The sequence below is a fragment of the Nannobrachium achirus genome (genome assembly GCF_963921795.1).
Source record: "Nannobrachium achirus genome assembly, chromosome: 17".
NCBI classification, from domain to species: Eukaryota; Metazoa; Chordata; class Actinopteri; order Myctophiformes; family Myctophidae; genus Nannobrachium; species Nannobrachium achirus.
In genome coordinates, this window is record NC_137824.1 from 59877322 (window position 1) to 59899791 (window position 22470).

The window sequence follows — 22470 nt, forward strand, 5'->3', positions numbered from 1 at the left end:
TCCATTTATGCCCATATATGGAGATATCAGGGTTTCCGCTAGGCATTTTTGGGGCCGGCCACCTTGGCCAGCAGGATTATATTTTACCAGCCAATTAATTAATGTATCGGCCATATTATAATGAACGTCACATGCGTGTTTGCAGATACTGTATGTGCAATGTGCACCCAACTGATATTTATAGCATTTTATGTCAGCACTGGGCTTCTTTCCTCTTTATCATAGATGCATTCTGTTCCTGTTTTTATAGTTAACTAAATAATATCTATCTACTTATACAGAACTATTGCTTGTCAAACAATAAGTGAATAAAGTGGGCGCAAGTGAACTGCTTGCGCGCCACCGCCGCCACACAATAGCCTACAAATTAATCTACGTATGATTTGGTCTTTACATCTCATTAAACCTTAATATGCAAAGTTGCAAACATACAACCTTTGTTTTGTTTTGTTAATATTATGTTATGATGGCGCAAGGAAGGTTGACTTCTCTCAGTTGCCTGAAATCAACAAGTCACCCACTGCGCACCACCAAATCCATTTCTGCATCAGAAAGTCTTGTATAATATCCACGTGGTTCCACAGAGTTCGGGTCCCTTTTTTATAATCGTCAACTGAGTCTGGCTTGGTTAAGATTACCACGGAATCCGCACGGTTCTGTTCATCATGCAACAGTAAACCCCGACTCCAGCGAACAATACAGCGCTGATTTGGGACAAGCACTGGAGCTGCAGCTGTGAAGCTTGATGTATGCTTCGCCGTATGGCCGTGTTGCGTATCTATAGCAGACATACAAGCTCATAGCGCAGTGAATTGCGACGTGTTGTGAGCAAATAATAATAATAATAATAGGCTTAAATGATAAAATAGCTTAAAGGGAGCCAAATGATAAAATAGCCTGGGAGACATTTTCCCAGCCGGCCAAGATGGCCGGTGGACTTTATAATTAACGTCCAATTAAACATTTTAATGGTCAATGGCCGGTAAATACCGGCTAACTGAAACTCTGGGACATATTCGTCTGTCTGCGTCCATTTTATGCCCATATATGGAGATCTCTGTATCTGCCTGTCGGGCGGCCGAGCGTCGAGTCGGGGACCGGCCAACTCCGGAATGATGTAAATAGGGAATGAATGCCCCACCCTTTAATGCAAACCCCATTATACCTGTTGTCATAGGACCCGTTTTGACCATTCTGTCTGTGTCCCTTTATGCCCGTACATGGAGATCTCTGTACCTGTCTGTGTCCCTTTATGCCAATTATGAAGATCTCTGTAGCTGTCTGTGCCTCTGACTGTGTTGCAGACACAGTGCCGGTTCCGGAAAACCCCGACGTCAGACATTAGCTCCACGGTTTCCGGAACCTTTCACGCCGGTTCCGGAAAACCGCGTATTGGGTCGGGTCGAGGCTGGGCACTGCACTCCCCGCTAAGGCGGGGAGCGCGTTTGCCGAATTTGAGGCTGGTGGGACGAACGGTTCCATTATACCTGTCGTCATATAGGACCCGTTTTGACCATGTGTTTGCCTATATTATCTTGCTTATTATATTGATGTATTATCTGCTTATTGTAAGTCACTCTGGATTAAGAGCGTCTGCTAAATGCTAAATTATAAATTGTGGGCAGGGACTTTACCACTGCGCTACCCGAGCACAGAGGGACATCTTAACACCACAATTTAACACAAACCCACAGATCAGAATAGTGTGCTACACACACAGAACTATCATCCCAAATGCTTAGTGGAAAATATTCCATGTGGACAATGTTTGTGTCTTCACACACACAGGTGTCTAAGCTGTCATTTGGAATAATTTTGAGATTTAGAAGTGGAATAACTTTGCTCATGAAGCTCTCAGAAATGTGCCCTTCCATGACTTTTCCTAAATATTCAAGACAAATGTTTGTTTTCCCCTTCTGAAACGTTTTGCTGATTTCACACCTCTAGAGCATTGGAGTTTGCCTTTGTTCAATCTAACGGATAATTTGCATTTCAGTGGTTGCTAAAGGCAACACACTATTGTTAGGTCAGAGAACTTTTATGCCAGCTAAAGTCAACCTGTTTTTTGTTAACCTTTTGACTGAAGTTATCTAGGTTGAAAAATCCCGGCCCAGAGATATAATGGTTTCTGCCAAGAAGTTCTTCTCGCCCCCCTAGTGGCGAAAAAATAAAGAACTTCTGGGAATTCAGATTAGTGTCTGTGCAACACACTCACAATTTGCCAGAATTGCACCTTTCTTAGTTATAATTACAATCGCTATTGTCTGGCTTTGTCTCTCTCCCTCTAATTAAATGTGAATCAATTAATCAAGGTAATCTCCACATGTATTTAAACCCAGTGGTGTGATGTGGATTTTTGAAGTAGAGTAACTCTATTCTCATGATGTCACGTGCACGTCACGTGCACGTCAATGCCATGTGTGCGCGCAGCCTGCCGTTCGTTACTGTATTCATTACACACATGATGGAAAACTTGTTTTAATGTAGCCTAATTATAGTTCTTATTTATTTATATTGTTAATTTGTTGTTTTTATTTTAGTTTCAATTAATTTATTTTCTTTTTCTATATATACAAACATAAGATTTATATGAACGGTTGTATGCCAGAATACAAGCCTGTATTGTTTAATAAAAAAGCATTTTAATGTTGTCAATTGTATTTCCTGGTGTTCCCCCAATTCTGGTCCATAGTGTTAGAACTCCACTAACGCTATGCGTTACCCATGCACATCAGCCCCATTTGTTCTAATGTGCTCGTTTTACATCCGTCGTCCGAGCTCTTTTTTAGTGCAGCTAAGCACGTCGTTAGCCTTAACCACAGCTGCCCTGCTGTGAGGATGTACAGTATGGGGGAGAGGCATGCCCGAGTATTGTTATGCAAAGCTAGCAGACAGGTAGGGGGATCGAAGTGTTAACCACCGCGTCAAGACAACTTGACGGTGTGCGTGCACGTGCATGCACGCATGTGCATGTGGCGCGTGTGCGGGCAGCTGTGGCATCTCGCGTGCAGCTGTGGCATCTCGCCCCTTTTTAAACCAGGATATGCATGGTGTTCAGGAATACTGACCTGAGAGTCTCCAGTGTACAGTCTGGACTCCCCAGTCCAGCAGAGAGTTTCTTCACTCCTGAATCGGTCAAATCATTGTTGCTGAGATCAATTTCCTTCAAACTAGAGGAGTTGCAGAGAACTGATGATAACTCCTCACAGCATCTCTCTGACAGGTTGCAGCCACTCAGCCTGGAGAAACAAACGTGTGAATTAAATCCTTTTTTTTTTTTTAAGAAACATGTAATTAGTAATTTATATATACAATGCTATCATTATTTTATCATTATGTTGTCATTCCAATTCCATAAAATGCTTTATTTATCAGCTAAATAAATTGCAAACATTGCTTCTGTTCTTTTACATGATGTATACAGAAACTCACATGCAGGCACGCACACACACACACACACACACACACACACACACACACACACACACACACACACACACACACACACACACACACACACACACACACACACACACACACACACACACACACACACACACACACACACACACACACACAGAGAGAACTAGTTTAAGAAGACTTCAGCTGATTTTAATGAACTTTCTCTTAAAGAGGAGAAACACCCATTTGTAAAGTACACCATGAAAATGGGTGATTCTCCCCTTTAATCTCTATGGGAGTATTAACCTTTGACCTCCCTATTTGGGGCATGTCATTATAAATGATCAAAATTAAAACATATTCAAAAATCTTATACATTTTTTTTTTCAAAAATAGTGAACATAGCAGATCTACAAGCTCACATCACATGCTATGAGCTGTAGATCTGCTATTTTCACTATGTGTCATATAAGGAATGCTGAAATGGTTTAATGCTGAATTATCTTTCCTATAACAGAACAATGATATAATATATTAAATGTATCCAGTTATTAGATCACTTACACTGCTCTACTAGAGGCTTTGACCAGTGGCAGCAGCCCCAGAAGAGCCTCCTCTGAAGCTTGGTATTTCTTCAGGTCAAACACATCCAGATCCTTTCCTGATGACAGCAACATGGCAGCTATAGTTGACCACTGAGCAGGAGAGAGTTTCTGTGTGGAGAGACTTCCTGAACTCAGGGACTGTTGGATCTCCTCTTCTAGAGAATGATCATTGAGCTCATTCAGACAGTGGAACAGATTGATGCTTCTCTCTAGAGAGGGATTCTCCCTGATCTTCTCCTTGATGTACTTGACAGTTTCCTGATTGGTCTGATCGCTACTTCCTGTCTCTCCCAAAAGATTGACCTCATTGGCCTGTGATCTACTTCCTGTCTGTCCCAACAGTCTTTGTAAGAGACTCTGATTGGTCTCCAGTGAGAGGCCCAGCAGGAAACGGAGGAACAAGTCCCAGTGTCCATCTTCCCTCTGTGAGGCCATGTCTACAGCACTCTGGTAGAGGTGTTTGATCTTAGATTTGCCTCTAAATAGCTTGGACCACCTGGAGGTTGACAGTAGGTTGACACCATCTTTGTTGAATGTGTGAAAGACATACAGAGCTGCAAGAAACTCCTGGACACTCACATGAACAAAGCAGAACACCTCTTCCCTGTACCACCCACCCTTCACCTCTTTAAACATCTGGGTGAACACTCCTGAGTACACAGCTGCATCTCTGATATTAATGCCACACTCCATCAGGTCTTCTTCATAGAAGATCAGGTTGCCTTTCTCCAGCTGTTCAAAAGCCAGTTTTCCCAGAGACAGAATGCCCTTATCCCAGTCAGCCGGTGTCTTATCTTTGTCATGATACTTCAAATTGGTCTGTTCAGACTGAACATCCATGAAACGGAGGTACATCTCAGTCAGTGTCTTTGGCAGTGATATTCTCCTCGCTTTTTTCAACATGCTCTCCAGAACTGAAGCAATGATCCAACAGAAGACAGGGATGTGACACATGATGTGGAGGCTTCGTGATGTCTTGATGTGTGAGGTGACTGTTCTGGCCTGGTTCTCATCATCACTGAATCTCTTCATGAAGTATGCATCCTTTTGGAGGTCCGTGAACCCTCTAATCTCTGTCATCCTGTCAACATAATCTCTAGGGATCTGCGATGCTGCTGCAGGTCGTGTGGTTATCCAGATGCGAGCTGAGGGAAGCAGGTGACCACTGATGAGGTTTGCCAGTAACACGTCCACTGATGTTGGCTTTGTTTCATCAGTCCAGATGTTATTTTTCTGGAACTGTAAAGAAGACCGAAACTCATCTAGACCATCAAAGATGAACAGAACTTTGGAGCTGTTGAAGCTGGAGATTCCTGCTTCCTTGATTTCACCAAAAAAGTCATGAATTAGTTCCACCAGGCTGTAATTCTTCTTCTCTTTTAACATCAAATTCAGCTCTCGGAAAGTGAATGGAAACACAAAATGGAAAATGTCATTGGCTTTGTCTTCTATCCAGTCCAGTGTGAACTTCTGAGTTAAGACTGTTTTACCGATGCCAGAAACTCCCTTTGTCACCACTGTTCTGATTGGTTCATTTTGTCCAGGTAAAGGCTCAAAGATGTTTTCTAATGTGATTGGTGTTTCTGATCTGGCTGGTTCCCTGGATGCTCTTTCAATCTGTCTGATCTCATGTTCTTTATTAACATCTCCACTGCCTCCCTCTGTGATGTAGAGCTCTGTGTAGATCTGATTCAGAAGTGTTTTTGGTCCTTCTTCTGTGATCCACTCTAGAAAACACTGAAACCTCTCCTTCAGGTTAGACTTGAGTTGTTGACACACAGGATCAGGAGTTTCTAAATGACCAAAGAATAGAGCATGTTATGGTAGATGTGGTCCTCCAATGAGAGGTATGAGAGGTAGCAAAAACAACTGATATACAAGCTCACAACATGTCATGTTGCAATACCTTCGTAGACCCTTTCTATCTTTTCTTTTTTTCATACATTTCATAAATTGGGAATGACAGTTTTTTCAACAACAGTTTAGACCCCCCCCCCCCCCCCCCCCCGTATCTTGTATTATGGTTTTAGGCAACCAACCCGCTATCACATATCACATTAATTATAATCAGGGGCGGAGCTATAGGCGATGCAGCCAATGAAGCCCGGGTGGGAGAGGGCCTGCCACCGCTCCGGAAAAAAAAAAGAAAAAAAGAAAAAAACGTTTTTTTGAAATGCCTACCGGATTGAGAAGATTGACTGATTGGCCTATCACAGCAGTTGCTTGAGAACAGCTGTTTCCTGTTTACTTTTAGCGGTAGGCATGCTTCTCTCTGCCGTTGAGGTGGAATGGAACACCCCGCCGTCTGTTTAGCGTTAAGTCCGTTATCTGTAGTTTTCTACAGCATGGCTCTTAAACTATTATTTGATTTCTTTGGTGGGCCCGCCGCCCAATTAAAAAAGAAAAAGAACTGTAGGCTACAGAAGCAAGTAGGATATTGTTGATCAGTCCGTGACTCAGAGGAGGAGGATTAGGAACATAATTTCCACTCAAAGGTAATTAATAGCATTTTATACCAGGGGTATTCAACAGGGGCTCCTCAGACAAAGTTACTACAGGGGGTCCTCCAAATCTTCCAATCCTTTTTATATTAACCACTTGAACCCTAGTGTCCATATTATGAGAACTGTAGCCAAAAATAGCAGATCTAAGCTCGTGAGCTTGTAGATCGGCTATTTTCGGCAAAGAGGTTTGTTTTAGAGGGGAAAGGGACAGGTTTATTAGGTAATGATGGTTCAAGTGGTTAAATATCTGAAACACAAATTGACATGAATCCAAAATACACTGATGATTGTGCTGTCAAACGATTAAACTATGGAATCTCTGAAAAGGTTGTGGGGGTCCCTGCTTCATCTCTCTCTCAACTAAGGGGTCCTTGGCCTGAAAACGTTGAACGTTGTGTTCTGATGGCCGCTGTTGCCTACTGTATATTATTGTGTTGACAGCCGCTGTGCTGCGCTGTTTCTGACCAATTTTGAAGGATCGGTGGGTGGGGTGGGGGGCCTGTGGTGAAAACCTCGCATTAGGGCCCGGCGGGGGGTCGCTCCGCCACTGATTATAATGCACCAACATGCAAACAATAGAGACACCACGTTGATAATCACAGGAGGCAGTGGTTCAGTTGATAAAGATTGGGAATTGGAAGGTTCTGAGTTTGATCCCCAGCTAAATGATGTAAATTATGTAAAATATATAACAATTCAAATACTGGTAGACAAGCTAATATTGTTTACAGACGAAAACATGAACTTAAGCTGGCCTAACACTACCCGACAATCGGGGCATTTAATTACCCTCCTGAAAATCGGGCTGCCTCCGACTGAATCGGGCCCGACTATCGGGTATAAATGTCGTCTAGTGTGAGGGCTGCGCTGACGCAAGACCATAGTATCTAGTAGTCTCGCTCTCTCTCTCCCTCTCTCTCTCTCATTCCCATTTTTATCATCAAAATTGGACCCAAATTCCATATTGAAGTGTTTTTTTGTTCCTCCGTTGCGCGAGGCGATGGCTTGTTGAGTGGATAACATTAATGTGTGTGTGTGTGTGTGTGTGTGTGTGTGTGTGTGTGTGTGTGTGTGTGTGTGTGTGTGTGTGTGTGTTGCAAGGCGAAGCGCTGAGAACAGCCCCCGTGACATTTTGTATTCATTATATAAATGTATATTATTATGTGTTATTGCTTTGTTCAGGCCCGACTCAATCTGGATAGAATCCTGTACTGTGCGGAGCACCCAACTTTCCAAAACGGCTAGTGTGAGCGTGTTTAGATTATCTGGTCAGATAATCATCCTGTAGTGTTTAATGGTACCCGATTCAATCACGCCCGATTATATTCTAATGTCAGGCCAGCTTAAGTGGCAATTGTGACAGACTGTTTGTCTATTAAAGAAAAATGTTGACAATATGTATTTGTTATGAAGGAGGTGGGGAGGGAGGGAGAGATAATGAATGAAAGAGAGTCAAAGTGAAACACAAATAGAAAATGGTGGCTGAAACCAATGAGAAATCATAGCTAAATTAATAACATAATAATAAACAATAGAGTAGTAACAAAAGAGAAACATCCTGTACATACCATGTTCTGGTGGATCACTGTCTGGTGATGGAAAAACTCTTGGTGGATAGTCTATGACACACACACACACACACACACACACACACACACACACACACACACACACACACACACACACACACACACACACACACACACACACACACACACACACACACACACACACACACACACACACACACAGTTAATTCAGTCTACCTAGAATGTGAAAGTAATAGTATTACAATGGAAAATAAAGTAATAATAATAATAAAACTTTATTTGTATAGCACCTTTCATGACATGAAATGCAGCTCAAAGCGCTTTACAGAGCAGAAGATGAAGCACAAGTGCTTAACAAAATAAATACATAAATAATAATAATAATTACAATGATTACAATAAAGCAGACAAATTGAAGAACAATTTCAGAACAGTGCGGACGTCAATTAACACATCGGATGCCCACGTGGTGTCAACGCGCCAATCTCTTTGATCTTTACGAGTGCCCACGACGCGTTTGACGCGTTGTACAGTAAACTATACTGTACTGTAGCTACTGCACTTGGCTACCGCGGTGATGAAACAAACTCCATTTCCCAACATGCAGTGCGCAATTACGTCACCCGGACGTGCTGTCTGCCTCGTTGACTTCCTGTTTATCGGCTTCACAAAAATGCTGTTTCCTCCTAATCTAGCTTTTAAATCACTTTCATTTCAAAACGGCAGCCTCTTCTACCTGCCGTAACACAAACACTGTGGCTTAGAATTGATAAAAAACGGTCCTGACTGAAAGAAAAGATTTTCGCGAAATAAACAGGAAATACTCGGATTACATTTACTCGGATTACTTTTCTCGCCAGTACTCTCGCCGGTAGGTAAAATGACGCGTTGCCATGGGCACCAGCAAATTAAAACGTCAAAACCATGTGGGCATCCGATGTGTTAAACTGCACAGGGATTTAAACATTAAAAGCAAGAGTAAAGAAATAGGTCTTGAGCTGTGCTTTAAAGCTATTCACAGAGGCTGCCTGTCTTAGGTGTAGTGGGAGTTTATTCCAAGCTGTCGGTCCGTAGAAGCAGAAAGCTGCTTCACCATATTTTTTTATGTCATTGTTGGCGCCTCAAGTAGGTCTGCACTTGCCTGGCTCCAGCCAATAGACCCGCCCACTCTCTGAGTGGACTGCTTCTCTTGGTCTGGAAGTGGCATATGACACGCCTCTTTCTCTGCAAGACGGAGGAGGGGTGGGTCTAACTTTTGAAAATCAACAGAAACAGTGGAGGGAGGGGTGGCTCACCAGAGTTCTTAATTGCCTCCTTTGAACTTCAAAAGAGCTACAACTACAAGTGTCGATAGCTCGTTAGTGATTCTCTCTAATCAATGAAAAAGACAATGACCTGTTTGGTGCATGTCATAGAGGGGAGGGGGAGGAGGGAATGTTTTGTGTACACAAGTCAAACACAACCCCTCCGACCAGATCTCTTGTGATTGGGAATTTTAAATTTCAAATCCCCTTCCCTTTGTAATCAAATAGAATAGGGACAAGAGTCTGAAATAAGGCTAGGTCTGCACTAGAGGACCTGAGTGGGCGGTTTGGAACATATCTATGCAGGCAGTCATAGAGGTATGAAGGTGCCAGACCATTTAGAGCTTTATAAACAAGTAAAATAATTTTAAAATCAATCCTAAAAACAACTGGGAGCCAGTGTAGCGACGCTAAGACTGGAGTAATATGTTCTCTTATCTTAGTTTTAGTTAAAACTCTGGCTGCCGCATTTTGAACAAGTTGTAGTCTGTCAGTAGTTATAAATATATATTTTATATTATTGGTCCATAATACAGTTTAATACAGGTTTTAGCCTAAACAACCAGGATATTGAAATTTCATGTTCTGTCCATCTCTAATTCCAAGCCTTTTCAGGTGCAATACCAAAATGCCCTTTGTTGGCAATGGGCCGCTGTCTTTGGGCTAAATTGGAATTGGAGCACCACTTTACGCCCACCCCATAGTCTAAATAGAATCAACCCCAAAAGTACCGCGCCCTTCTCTTCAGTTGCCAGGAAACTGAAGTGGAGGGGCGGTACTATGGAAATGGGCCCTGGTGTGACATCACACCAGTCCCCTTTTCAGGAGAGAACCATTCGGACACAGAAAATCACAGAAAAGAAAACCAAGGCTTAGAGTTAATGAATTGTATTTTTTGGGTGGAAAAATACACTGGGAATAATAAAATACATGAAAAAATAGACATTTTGAATTCTATGGTGTGGCCCCTCTAAGTGCTGCACGGTAACACCAAATGGATGTGGCGCATCCATTTCCGTGGTAAAAAAACGCCTAGAAATAGTACAGCAGCGTATCGGAGCGGCGGGTGAGGCGGCAAAGCCTCACCTGCGCGCGTCTGACGCCGCCGCTGTGGGTCAGTTCATTGAAAATAAACTAATTATTAATAATAATTATTATTAGGATGCCTAAGGATGACAAGCCATGTCTTGGCCATCTGGCCAGTGATGTATATCGAACCAATTAACCATATATGGAGACCCCTGGTACCGGAGATCCATGAACTGTATATGGAGATATGCTGTGCGACCCCTAACATGCTTACTCAGTTACTGGTATTCGTTATGTGAAAGTCCTATGATGTCTATGACATCATACATCCCTTTTATGCACATACATGGCACATACATTTCTCATACTAAACTAGACCTTCGTGATCCTGAAGGTGAGTGTGTTCTCAAACACACTCACATTCAGGATCACGCTCACGCTTGGATGTAAACATCTTCCTTATGGGATCTGAGAAGAAATTCAAACACAGTGACAACATGACATGACGGTTCTTACAAAGACATTTCTTAGACCCACTTAGGACGTTTTTAAGAAGATTTTGGCACACACCAATGTTTTCGTATTTGTTCTCAAGTAAGAACACAATCTACGCACACTGAAGAGCACTCTTGGGATGCCCTTTTAATTCTTAAAGGCCCGCTGACACGCCCCGGAATTATAATAGTACAGTATATGATCAGACCCATTGATAGAGAGTTCTGACACTTACGTCGACTCCCATTGTAAGCGTGGAAAGCAGACGTGACGTCACCATTTAGCGTACTGGAGTCTGGTGATATTCCTGCTGCTCTTCAGCCCCGTCCACCTCCATTGTAACCGAGGCATTTTCACTCGCTGGTAAGCAGACTAAATCACGTATTTTCCCCCTTTTAACAAATTCATAGGCCTCTCCAAGTTAATTTAAGTCCATTTTAAAGTCAATAAAGTAAATAATTTAAAAGTAAATTTTCTTACATTAAACATTAATACATGAAATAATAATGTTGCCTAAGTTGGAGAGGCCTGTGAATGCGTTAAAAGGGTGGCAAAGACGTGATTTGGTGGAGTGAAAATGTCTTGGTTACAATGGAGGTGGACGGGTCTGAAGAGCTGTAGGAATGTCACCAGGCTCCATTTAAGTTACAATAATGTATTTGTGTGTGAATGTAAGTGTGAGTGTGCCTGGCCTGAACAACAGCGCCCCTCCCTTTACATGTGTGGTCAGAAAAGGTATTGCAGACTCAGGCTACATACAGACAGACACGCACACATGCATGCACGCATACCCACACACACGGCCACGTATAGGAGACGGTGTGACCACCGCTCAAAAACGGCTTTATCTCGAAATAAGGTGCAAATAACGCAGAGGAGGTCGAGATCCACTTGTTTTCACGGCGACACTATGCCGTGATGATCGGCCCCGGTTAGGATTTTAGTTTTCGCGACCGTTTGTAAACAAACTGATCTCCTTCCTGTATCGTCAGTGTACACCCACGTTCACACGCACGGAGCTTCCGGGGCTCTTCGAAATAAAGCATAAGTGAATGGCAGCAGCCATTGTGTTAAGGTGAAGGACTCTTAATCAAGTCAATTGACACCACCCACAAGTTTTTACGACAAACGGTTGATGAGTAAGCCAAATAAAGTTTTGGCCAATGAGGGGAGGGGGCGGGGCAAAGTTAAACCAATGAAGGTGAAGGACTGTTGGAGCAGCAGGAGTCGGTGGTCCCCGGGAATTCCCCGTGAGCAGCCCAGTTGGGGTGTTGATTTGGTCATTTTTGCACTATTTGGCGGCGGTGGCAGGGGGTCTGTGGAGGTCCGGGGGTCCTGAAGGTTGTGGTTTGGCAGGCAAGGAGTGTGTGTGGAAAACTTCACATGGATAGGGGCAACGATGGCGGAGATATGAGTTGGGCAAAAGTGTGACGTGACGTGACGTGACATGACATGACAGACAGACTGACTGACGGACAGACAGCCGGTGGAGGTTTTGATAGTAACTGCGACCTGACGGTCGCAATGACTTATTTAAACATTTTATTGACTGGTATTCATTTTTCCGAACATCATCCCTTTAACTCACTTAGCGCCGATCGACTCCTAGATCGACATTGTTATTATGGACGTCCCTGCCGATCGACTCTCAGATCGACTTTTATATAAAAGCAATTTTTTAGCATTTTTTTCGATGTATTAGCGGCCCAAACGGTTTCCCCTACCTTGTACTGGCTGTGACGATAGACCGTGGAAAAAAAAGGATAGGCTGATGACGTCACTGGTATTCAGTCCTTGTCTGTGTAAGATGGCAGCTCCCAGCCGTTAGCCTGCTAACATACTAACAACATCCATAACGCCGCTTCAGTAGGTCGGATTTTCATTCCGATTTTTTTGTGTGGCGTCTGCATCCGACCATTTGCCCGGACGATAGGTCAGTGTGAACGATCTGCCACGAATCGTTTAGATCCACGTGTTGTGTGTACTCATGTGCGCCGCCATTTTAAAACCCATAGAGGGGCTCTTTACACAGCTTCAAACAGAGACCTGTACAGTGTTACGATGGCGCACTCTAGTGGTGTTTTTGGGGATAGTTTATCATCTCTCTGTTCAAACTCATACAATTGATCACATTAAAATATTAATATTTCCTGGCGTTATTAGCGCACATCCATATTTTAAGTTGGCTGGGAATGGGTTTAATTAATTTAAAAGAAAAAACACAAGTAGAAAGGTGGACTAAACCCATAGTACAGTACTGTAGCACTCGCCTACCCTCGATGACCATACATGAAAGCTAGATAGCATTTTTAGGTTTTACAAAAAGTTTGTACTGATTAGGTGTGTGGTCTATATAGATATTGTTTTCTAGATTGATATTCCTATCCATTTGTTGTATTGTTGTTGATGTACTGACATATTATCTTGCTTATTATATTTATGTATTACCAGTCGCTCTGGATTAAGAGCGTCTGCTAAATGCCTAAATTGTAAATTATAATTATGGGGAATTGCAAGTGTGGTTGCCCTGACGCGAGTCACAAGGAATCCGCTGGGAAATAAATGTATTTTGTCTTACCATTTGTTCCTTTCATGCCCATATACGGATATCTTTGTATCTGTCAGTCCTTGTCCCTATTTGAGCGGTGCTTGACCCTTTTATGCCCATATATGGAGATCCCTGATGTGTTGAGTCCATATCTTAGAATGCCCTTATATGGACATACTGTATCAGTCTATGACGTGATGTCAGTCATCTCCATATTTGGGGAAAGTGAAATGTTTGCAATTTCCCATTCAAGTCAAAGGAGAAAATTAATGAATGAATAAATTAATACTAGTAAGATACCTCAGGGTGACATGCGACGCGCCAATTCTTGGCCATCTGGCCAGTGAAGCACAGTATATGGAACCAGTTACTCACGATATGGAGACCCCTGCATAATAGTCAACAATGTTATGTCAAAACATGCCCATATAAGGGCATTACCAAATATGGGCATTCCCAGATATGTCCTTAATATTGATAACATAAATCTTACAATAAATGCGAGAAGTCTCTGTGTGTGTGTGTGTTAGAGCGTAGCATGGGTCCTCCAGGACCCGATAACCCGAGACCCGAGCCTTGTCCCTCGGGTTAGGGTAGGGTAGGGTCTAATTCCCTCGGGTCCGTTCGGGGCTGTCCAAAATGCAGGATCCGAAAAGGATCCGAGAGGACCCGAGATTTAAACATATATATCCTTCAACTTTAAAATATATATTGTTTTTAATGAGACATGCATTGTAATTACGCTCCCAAATCCATATTATCGTCTGTTCTGGCTTATTGAGTGAGTCCCGTTCAGCGCATCCAATCTCAAGCGTTGCGCTGCTGCTGCAGTGAAAATCACGGAGGGCTTTCTTTTGCGAGGTGAAATACAAACAAAGGCCACCTGGCTGGAAGATGCAGGTTGGAACGTCATTTAGCCTATATGGAACATGTTTCTGGACATCATCTGCGGGGACGGGCGACATTAAGTCGGCGAAAATCTGTCTATCTGCAACACAAACGCACCGACGCACGCAAGCCGGCTGAGTCTCGTCTCTGTGATCAGCCACTTGCACACATAGACATAAAAGGGGGCATGATCCCCTGCCCTTTATCCGTCTGTAAAAAGTGCCCTCTTCAGACCATGAATGATTTTTTTTTTTACATTGGTAAAATAAATTCAAATGTCCCCGGGCACTTTCCATATCATAACTGAAGGCTGCATTCAAGAGAATGCAGCATTCAGTTATATTTCTAAAAGGCCCTTTTAGAAATGTCTGCCCCTGCCTCTCTAATATTCTCTGCACGTCCCTGTCTGTGATTATTCTGACGGGCAGCCGAGAGCGCAGGAGGAGGAAACCTTTGTGATGTGAGCTGTGGTGTCGTGCATGGACACTACTGGACAGTAACATACTCACTGCCTGGACAGGTTTGTGTTTGTTGTGTGATGTCATGTCACGGTGATTGTTGAGCTAGGGACTGAGTTCAAGATTTTCTGCATAATGCACAGCTTTGCACGCACGGCATGCGTCGCAACTCTCCGCTGATGGCTCGCTCGCCTATTCTGAGAGGCGGGCGAGGTGCGCTCAGCGCCGCTCACTGCGCTGTCAAGCGTCTGCTACTCTCAAAGTAGCCTAATATTGAAAAATAAGCATAATATAGCATCGGACAAAGACGCTGCAAGATCGGGTCCGTTTTCCCCGGGTCCATTTTAGGGTCGGGGCCAATTTAATTCGGCCTGGGTCCAATTTAATTTACCTCCGGTTCAGATCGGATCCAACCACTATCGGATCCATTTCGGGCCGGGGCTAGAAAATCTGTAGTTGTCTCGGGGCCGGTTCGGCTCGGTCCAAATTTCCTCGGTTCCATTTCGGCTCGGATTAAATTTTTTGGACCCGTGCTACCCTCTAGTGTGTGTGTGTGTGTGTGTGTGTGTGTGTGTGTGTGTGTGTGTATGTAATCCGCGTATCTCGAGAACCGTTCGCCACCACCGGCTTCAGATTCGGCACACATGTTCCCCACCGCGGCGCGGAGTGCAGTGTCGGGCCTCAACCCGACCTGATTTTTGCGGTTTTCCCGAACTAGCGCGAAACGTTCGGAATCTCCTTATGCAGAGATGATTGTTGACATCAGGCTGTTTCTGAGGAAATCGGCGCAATCGCTGACTCATTGTGACATCACATCATAAAAGGCTCTGACATCACGTATGCCACGAGTCAACAAAAAATGCCATGGTTACGTATTGAATGTCATCAGTATGACGTGTTTTGATGTTCATATGGGCATAAATGGACACAGGCAACAGGTTTAATGGGGTTTGCATTAAAGGGTAGGGAATTCACAGAGATCTCCATATACTGTATGGGCATAAAATGGACGCCCGTATGCGGAGCTGATGTCTGACATCAGAGTTTTCCGGAACCGGCACTGTATCTGCAGAGATCTCCATATATGGGCATAAGTGTACAAGGGCAAAGAGATGGTCAAAACGGGTCCTATGACAACAGGTATAATGGGGTTTGCATTAATTGGTTTCACTTAGCCACGCCCCCTCCTCTGATTGGCCCAAACTTTATTTGGCTTTACTCATCAACCGTTTGTCGTACACACTTGTGGGTGGTGTCAATTGGCTTGATTAAGAGTACTTCACCTTAATTGGTTTCACTTAGCCACGCCCCCTCCTCTGATTGGCCCAAACTTTATTTAGCTTTACTCATCAACCGTTTGTCGTACACACTTGTGGGTGGTGTCAATTAACTTCATTAACTGGTTTAATGCCAGGGGCCACTAGAGTGCCAGACATTTCTACATAGGCCTTCGCTTTAACTTCCGTCTACACAGGCAGCAGCGGCTTGGGATTTCACTGCAAACACTGTTATGAAGGAAGACCGGAGGAAGTTAGCTAACAGTTAGCTATTAGCCTCTTTATTTTTTAGAAGCCCGATCTGAAGCTATTTTTGCTGCAAAAAAACATTGTTGCTGCCCTGGGAACACAGTTCAGAGAAAAAGGTCTCTAAAGATGTGAGTTTGTATTGGAGTCGGCGGCGCGGGGCGGCGGCGTTGCCCGATTACGGGCCGATGTAAACAGAATCGCGGCCCGGGGCATGGATGGAAAATTAGACCGGGGCTTCGTTGAGGCCTCCGATTAATTAATTCATTTTATTAAATATCCCGGACTAGATCGGGATAGGCACCCCGGAATATGTTGCGCCGCCGACAGTATAGATTGAGGTTTTTTTTTTTTGGGGGGGGGGGGTTCTAAACTTTATTCTAAACCATTTTCAATGGAATAAATCGTCGGACCATCTAGAATCACTCGTTGGAAAGCGTAGGACGAACCAGGACCACCCACATCTCTACAAGCAGCTCAGGGTAAGTAAAATAGCAAAAAAAACATTGTATTGGATTGAAAAAATCCCGAACTTGTTCGGGATAGGCACAAAAAGGGTTAAGAGTCCTTCACCTTAATTGGTTTAACTTTGCCCCGCCCCCTCCTCTGATTGGCCGACACTTTATTTGGCTTTACTCATCAACCATTTGTCGTACAAACTTGTGGGTGGAACCAATGCCACTTACAGGCCTCTTTGTGTATACTGTGACCTGACGGTCGCTTATCTCCCGATTAGGGAGTCTTACTGGTATTTTTAAGTATTCTTTTGTTCTGTTGTTGGCCTATTGAGGGTAAGTCCAATGTGTCAAGAAATGATTTAATGTCTTCTTCACTGGAGGTGGATGTACGAGTATACAGTTCCTTGTAATATTCACTAAATATATTTTCAATCTATCCAGGTTTATACTTTAATTGATTCGTATTGGCATCAATTAGTTTATGAACTGCTCTGTCTGCCTGTTGTTTACGTAAGCGTCTCGCCAATAGCCTTGCAGCTCTTGCTGTAGAAGATCACCAATTTGCTTTCTTACTTAAGTCATATGTTGTTGGGTTTTATTATTAGCTTTGACTCATGTTTTTGTTCCAGAAGTTTTAATTCATTAGTTAACTGTTTATTAAGTGTGCCTGCCATGCAATGGCAAAACACTTATTGTAATCCGCCATACTTAATTCAGTCATCTTCTTGCAAATATCTGCACATAATAACTGCCGCACAATTCATGCAACCCCCGCAATATATACATCAAAACGTGCGGCTCGGCCGGGAATAGGTTGCTATTACTTTTCTTTCCGATCCGCGTTACCATGGCGACGTAATTTGCAAAAAACGACGCCCAAAAACCCCATTGACTTTGAATGGGGGACTCCATAAAAACACCAGAAAATTTGGCACCACATTACTCTGGCATACTTTTGCCTAGCAACGTGATTTAAACTTTAAAACACTCACATGACTTTGGACTTTTTCCGGCCAATAGGGACGAGCTGTAATTGATTAAGCCTCGCCCCCTCTGTAGCCATAACTCCAGTTCACAGCATGGTACCGTCTTGAAACTTGGTGTCTGGACTTAAACGGCCAATAGGTACTTATTACTTAAGCCCCGCCCTATCTTCCTATTGGCTGAGCTTTAAACAGCTCTAACTCCAGTTGGCAGCATGGTACCGCCTCGAAACTCGCTGTGTGTACTTAACTCATTGAGTGCCTATCCCGAATTAGTTCGGGATATATGATCGTATCACAGGGTGCCTATCCCGAACAAGTTCGGGATATAAAAAAAAAAAAAAAAAAAAAAAAAAAAAAAAAATTTTTTTTTTTTGAAAAAAATTTTTTTGAATTTTTTTTTTTTTTTTTGGGACCCCATCAAATCTGGTGAACATGATTTCAATCGCGATTTTGCATGTTCCACCCCCATACAACCCCATCTAACATACAGGGCAGCCATTTTTGTTTACATTACATGTAAAACATAAGGGCGATTATCTCAAGAATGCCTGAACGGATTTCCAATCGGATTTTTTTGTTTGAAAGCTGTGAACAAACTGCACAAATCCACTCTGGATTGCATTGGATTTTTCAGAGCTCATTCTTCTCTGTTTTTTCCCCATGCATGAGGTGTGCAAGGTTTAATCATGGCTAAGTTGACGAAAATAAGGCTTCTAAAATGCTTGGTAGCCAATAGCTAACTTCAAGCTAACTTCATCCTCTTCCTGTACATGCAGTCATGCACAAAGGAAAGTGTTCAGGCAAGTCATGGCTGCAGGGCTTCTGCATATACCAGCATATCTCTATGGGATTTTCTCTGGCCACTGGGCGCCCTCTAGTGGTGAAAGGGGTGGCACTAAATGAGTTAAACAGCCAATAGGAATGAGCTGTAATTATTTAAGCCCGCCCCCTCTCTTCCTATTGGCTGAGCTTTAAACAACCATAACTCCAGTTTGCAGCATTGTACTGTCTCGGAATTTGGTGTGTGTACTGTACTTACACGGCCAATAGGAATGATCTGTAATTGCTTGAAGGGGCAGTTCAGGGAATTAAGCTATTTGTTTATAGACGTATTGAACATGTAGAATAGTCATTTCTGAACCCGTTAAAAAAATTGGAACTGTATCTTACAGCATTGTAGAATAAGACCACTTTACGTTTTTTTATCATGTCTGGGGTGGCATATTTTCAACCTCGTACGTATCACGGTAATACTGTAATATGTAATGAGCCTACTGTACTTTTAATTAACAGCTGCGCCAACCTTCATAGTAGCCCGGTCGCTAAAGCTAACGTGTGCTGTACAGCCTGTGTTCTGTGACTGTTCTTCCCTGTCATTTTACACACACACACACACACACACACACACACACACACACACACACACACACACACACACACACACACACACACACACACACACACACACACACACACACACACACACACACACACACACACACACACACACACACACACACACACACACACACTGTGCGTGCGTGTGCGTGCGTGCATTAATCCACGGACTGGGAGCTTGGTTGAATGGTTGCTAGCAGTTAGCATAGCCTAGCTAGTAGCTATCCGTCTCGTCTCCCTCTCTCTCTTTTTCTCTCCGTTTCTGTGTGTGTGTGTGTGTGTGTGTGTGTGTGTGTGTGTGTGTGTGTGTGTGTGTGTGTGTGTGTGTGTGTGTGTGTGTGTGTGTGTGTGTGTGCGCGCGCGTGCGTGCGCGTGTGCAAGCAACTGCTGCGTGACGAGAGCACTCAGCCAATCACAACGTGTGTGTGTGTGTGTGTGTGTGTGTGTGTGTGTGTGTGTGGTGGAAAAAGTACTCAAATGTTTACTTGAGTAAAAGTGTCACTACTGCAATGTAGAAGTACTCTGTTACAAGTAAAAATCTGGTATTCAATTCAATTTAATTGAGGGAAAGTAAAGAAGTATTGGTATCATGAAACATTTTGGAATAAAATTACTCATTATGCTATGCAGTATGTCCCATTTCAAGTTTTCAAATGCATACAAATATTTTGAAAATATCAGATCTACAAGTTCGACACATTGTGATCTTTTTTCTTTTCTTTTTAATTTGAAAAAAATAAATAAAAAACAAATAAATAATAATAATAATTATTATTATAATGATAAAAATACTCAAATAAAGTCAAAGTACTTGAGAACAAAGTACTTGAATAAATGTACTTAGTTAATTTATTTTTTGAGTAAATGTACTTCAATGCCTTTTTTTTCGTTTCTTTTTTTACATCACTGAAAACCAAAGCAGACACCTCTATGAGTGGGCGTGGCTTCATAAGGTGCATAGGCCACACCCCTACAGCCCTTACTTAGTAGAGGCCAGAAAAATATGTATTGGATTTGACACATTTTGAAACATAATTTTTCAAACTTTTCGATTTTTTTCATCATTCAAATTGTGTCTGTTGGTTAATAATACATTACTCTGTTGTGTGACACCCCCTCTGCCTTCCTATTGGCTGGGCTTTAAACATGATAACTCCACTTCCCAACCTGTTACTGGTCAAAAACTTGTGGGTGGTCCCACAGTCCCAATGGCTAACCACTAATTCTGCTAATGCTATAAATGCTAATGGTAACAAATGCTAATGCAAAAAAATGCTAATGTTAATGCTAACAAATGTTAATGCTAATGTTAAAAAATGCTAATGCTAAAAATGGTAATGTTAGAAATGCTAATGTTAATGCTAGCTAATGTTAATGCTAATACTAAAAAATGCTAATGCTAAAACATTCTTTTCTAGTTAGTGGGCTCGCCTGAAAGGCGAGCACACTTTAGATATTGTCATTATTTCTTTCTATACTATACTAGTCATATCAAGTTCTCCTCAAAACTTCGGTATCTTACTACTCCTACATACTTAGACAGAAAATGAAAATAAAAACATCAATGTGTTCAGCTTACTGTGGTGACGTGTGCTATTACTTTTTACAGCAATCGGCCAAATGGTGGCGCTGTAGGAAGCCTTCGAAAGTGCGAACTTTGAACAGATAGAGCTCATGCTGTGTTTGAGGTACAGCCATGAAACCTGTATACACGTATGCGTCTCCTCATGCCGCACAACTTTTACCCTCTGAACATGGGCTAAAAGGGTCAAGCACCACTGAAATAGGGACAAGGACTGACAGATACAGAGATATCCATATATGGGCATGAAAAAGACAGATGATATGACGGAATACATTTCCCAGCGGATTCCTTGTGACTCAACCACACTTGCTATTTCCCAGGATTACAGTTTAGGCATTTAGCAGATACTCTTAATCCAGAGCGATTTACAATAAGCACGTAATAAAAAAAATCAGGTCCCGCTCACGCACGCGCACTCAGCAAATTTCTCAGCAACTTCCTGGTGCTTATGTCAGCTTTGAAGGGTAAAATAACACAGAAATTGCTGGACTTAAAGCCAACAAATCATTATTTCGAACGGTAAAGTAAATTATAATGCTTTGTGCCTTTTACTATCTTGTGTTCTTGATCATGCTAGCAGTATTTTATACTTTACTATTCGGAAATTGCATTAAATTTGCGTGTTAGCTTTTAGTAGGTTTTCCCCTTCAACCGTGACGTCCGCACCAGGAAGTTGCGTAACGTGAATTCGGTCAATACATCAATACAATAAGCAAGATAATATGTCAATACATCAACAACAATATAACAAATGGATAGGAATATCAATCTAGAAAATAATATCGTAGGTAGACCACTACCTAATCAGTAGCTTTCATGTATGGTCATCGAGGGTAGGCGAGTGCTACAGTAAAAGTGCTATGGGTTTAGGTTAGAATTGCACCTTTCTAGTTGTGTTTTTTCTTTTAAATTAAAGTGATGATTTTTGGAAAAATAAATACCAGTCAATAAAATGTTTTAATAAGTCCTTTAGTAATGTGGATCTTACCAGGCGTCTCAGAGAGGAGGTGTTTCAGAGCATGGTAAAAGGCTGCTCTAACAGATGTTCCTCCTGGTTCTAGCAGGGATGTGTACAGGGTCTTCATTTGGTCCTCGCTCCTCTCTGCAGCTTGGATCTCATCATGGAGCTCAGGAGAGACTTGGTCTCCTAGACGGTCTACTAGAGACATGACTGTGGAAGGTGGAACCTGTTGAATCAACTGGTCCTTGTGCTGCATCACAGCATGTGCTGAGAAAAAGAAGAGTGGTTGAGATAAATAGTAAATACATCACAGAACATAAAGCTCCTGCATCTCTACATCCACACATTAATACTAGTGTAACAACTGGTACATTTATGGGTTTGAACAAGATATAGAGGATGTACATCCTGGTAAACTAAAGGTAGCACTGGTTACCTCTAGGGATTCATTCATGTACTTTAATGCATTAAATGTTACCTCTAGTATTGAACTATACTCAGGACAGAAAAGCTCACCTTTTTCTTCATCTGTTTCAGGAAAGATGTTGTTGGGTCATCATGTGATGATATGAAATATATAACAAAACACAAATGCATATAAGAATTATTAAATGTGCTGACACGTCCCAGACTCCCTAAAACACTCTGGACGACGCTCCACACGTCCCAGACTCTTCTCCCTTCCCTAAAACGCCCTGGACGACGCTCCACGCGTCCCAGACTCTTCTCCCTTCCCTAAAACGCCCTGGACGACGCTCCACGCGTCCCAGACTCTT

At 42.6% G+C, this 22470-nt stretch overlaps 1 protein-coding gene across 1 annotated transcript in view; it reads right to left on the reverse strand.

Annotated features, from left to right (window-relative positions):
• Nucleotides 1–21906, reverse strand: part of LOC308302580 (NACHT, LRR and PYD domains-containing protein 3-like) — a gene marked incomplete at its 3' end in the record, with an annotated part of 35603 nt that extends 13697 nt beyond the window's left edge. The window contains exons 1-4 of the mRNA XM_080746836.1: nucleotides 21722–21906; nucleotides 8080–8130; nucleotides 3967–5800; nucleotides 3069–3239 (exon numbers count right to left, since the gene is read on the reverse strand). Coding sequence (XP_080602962.1) covers nucleotides 3069–3239; nucleotides 3967–5800; nucleotides 8080–8130; nucleotides 21722–21902 — 2237 coding nt within the window. The 5' untranslated portion in view covers nucleotides 21903–21906. The remainder of the gene's footprint in view (nucleotides 1–3068; nucleotides 3240–3966; nucleotides 5801–8079; nucleotides 8131–21721) is intronic.
• Nucleotides 21907–22470: the final 564 nt, after the last annotated feature.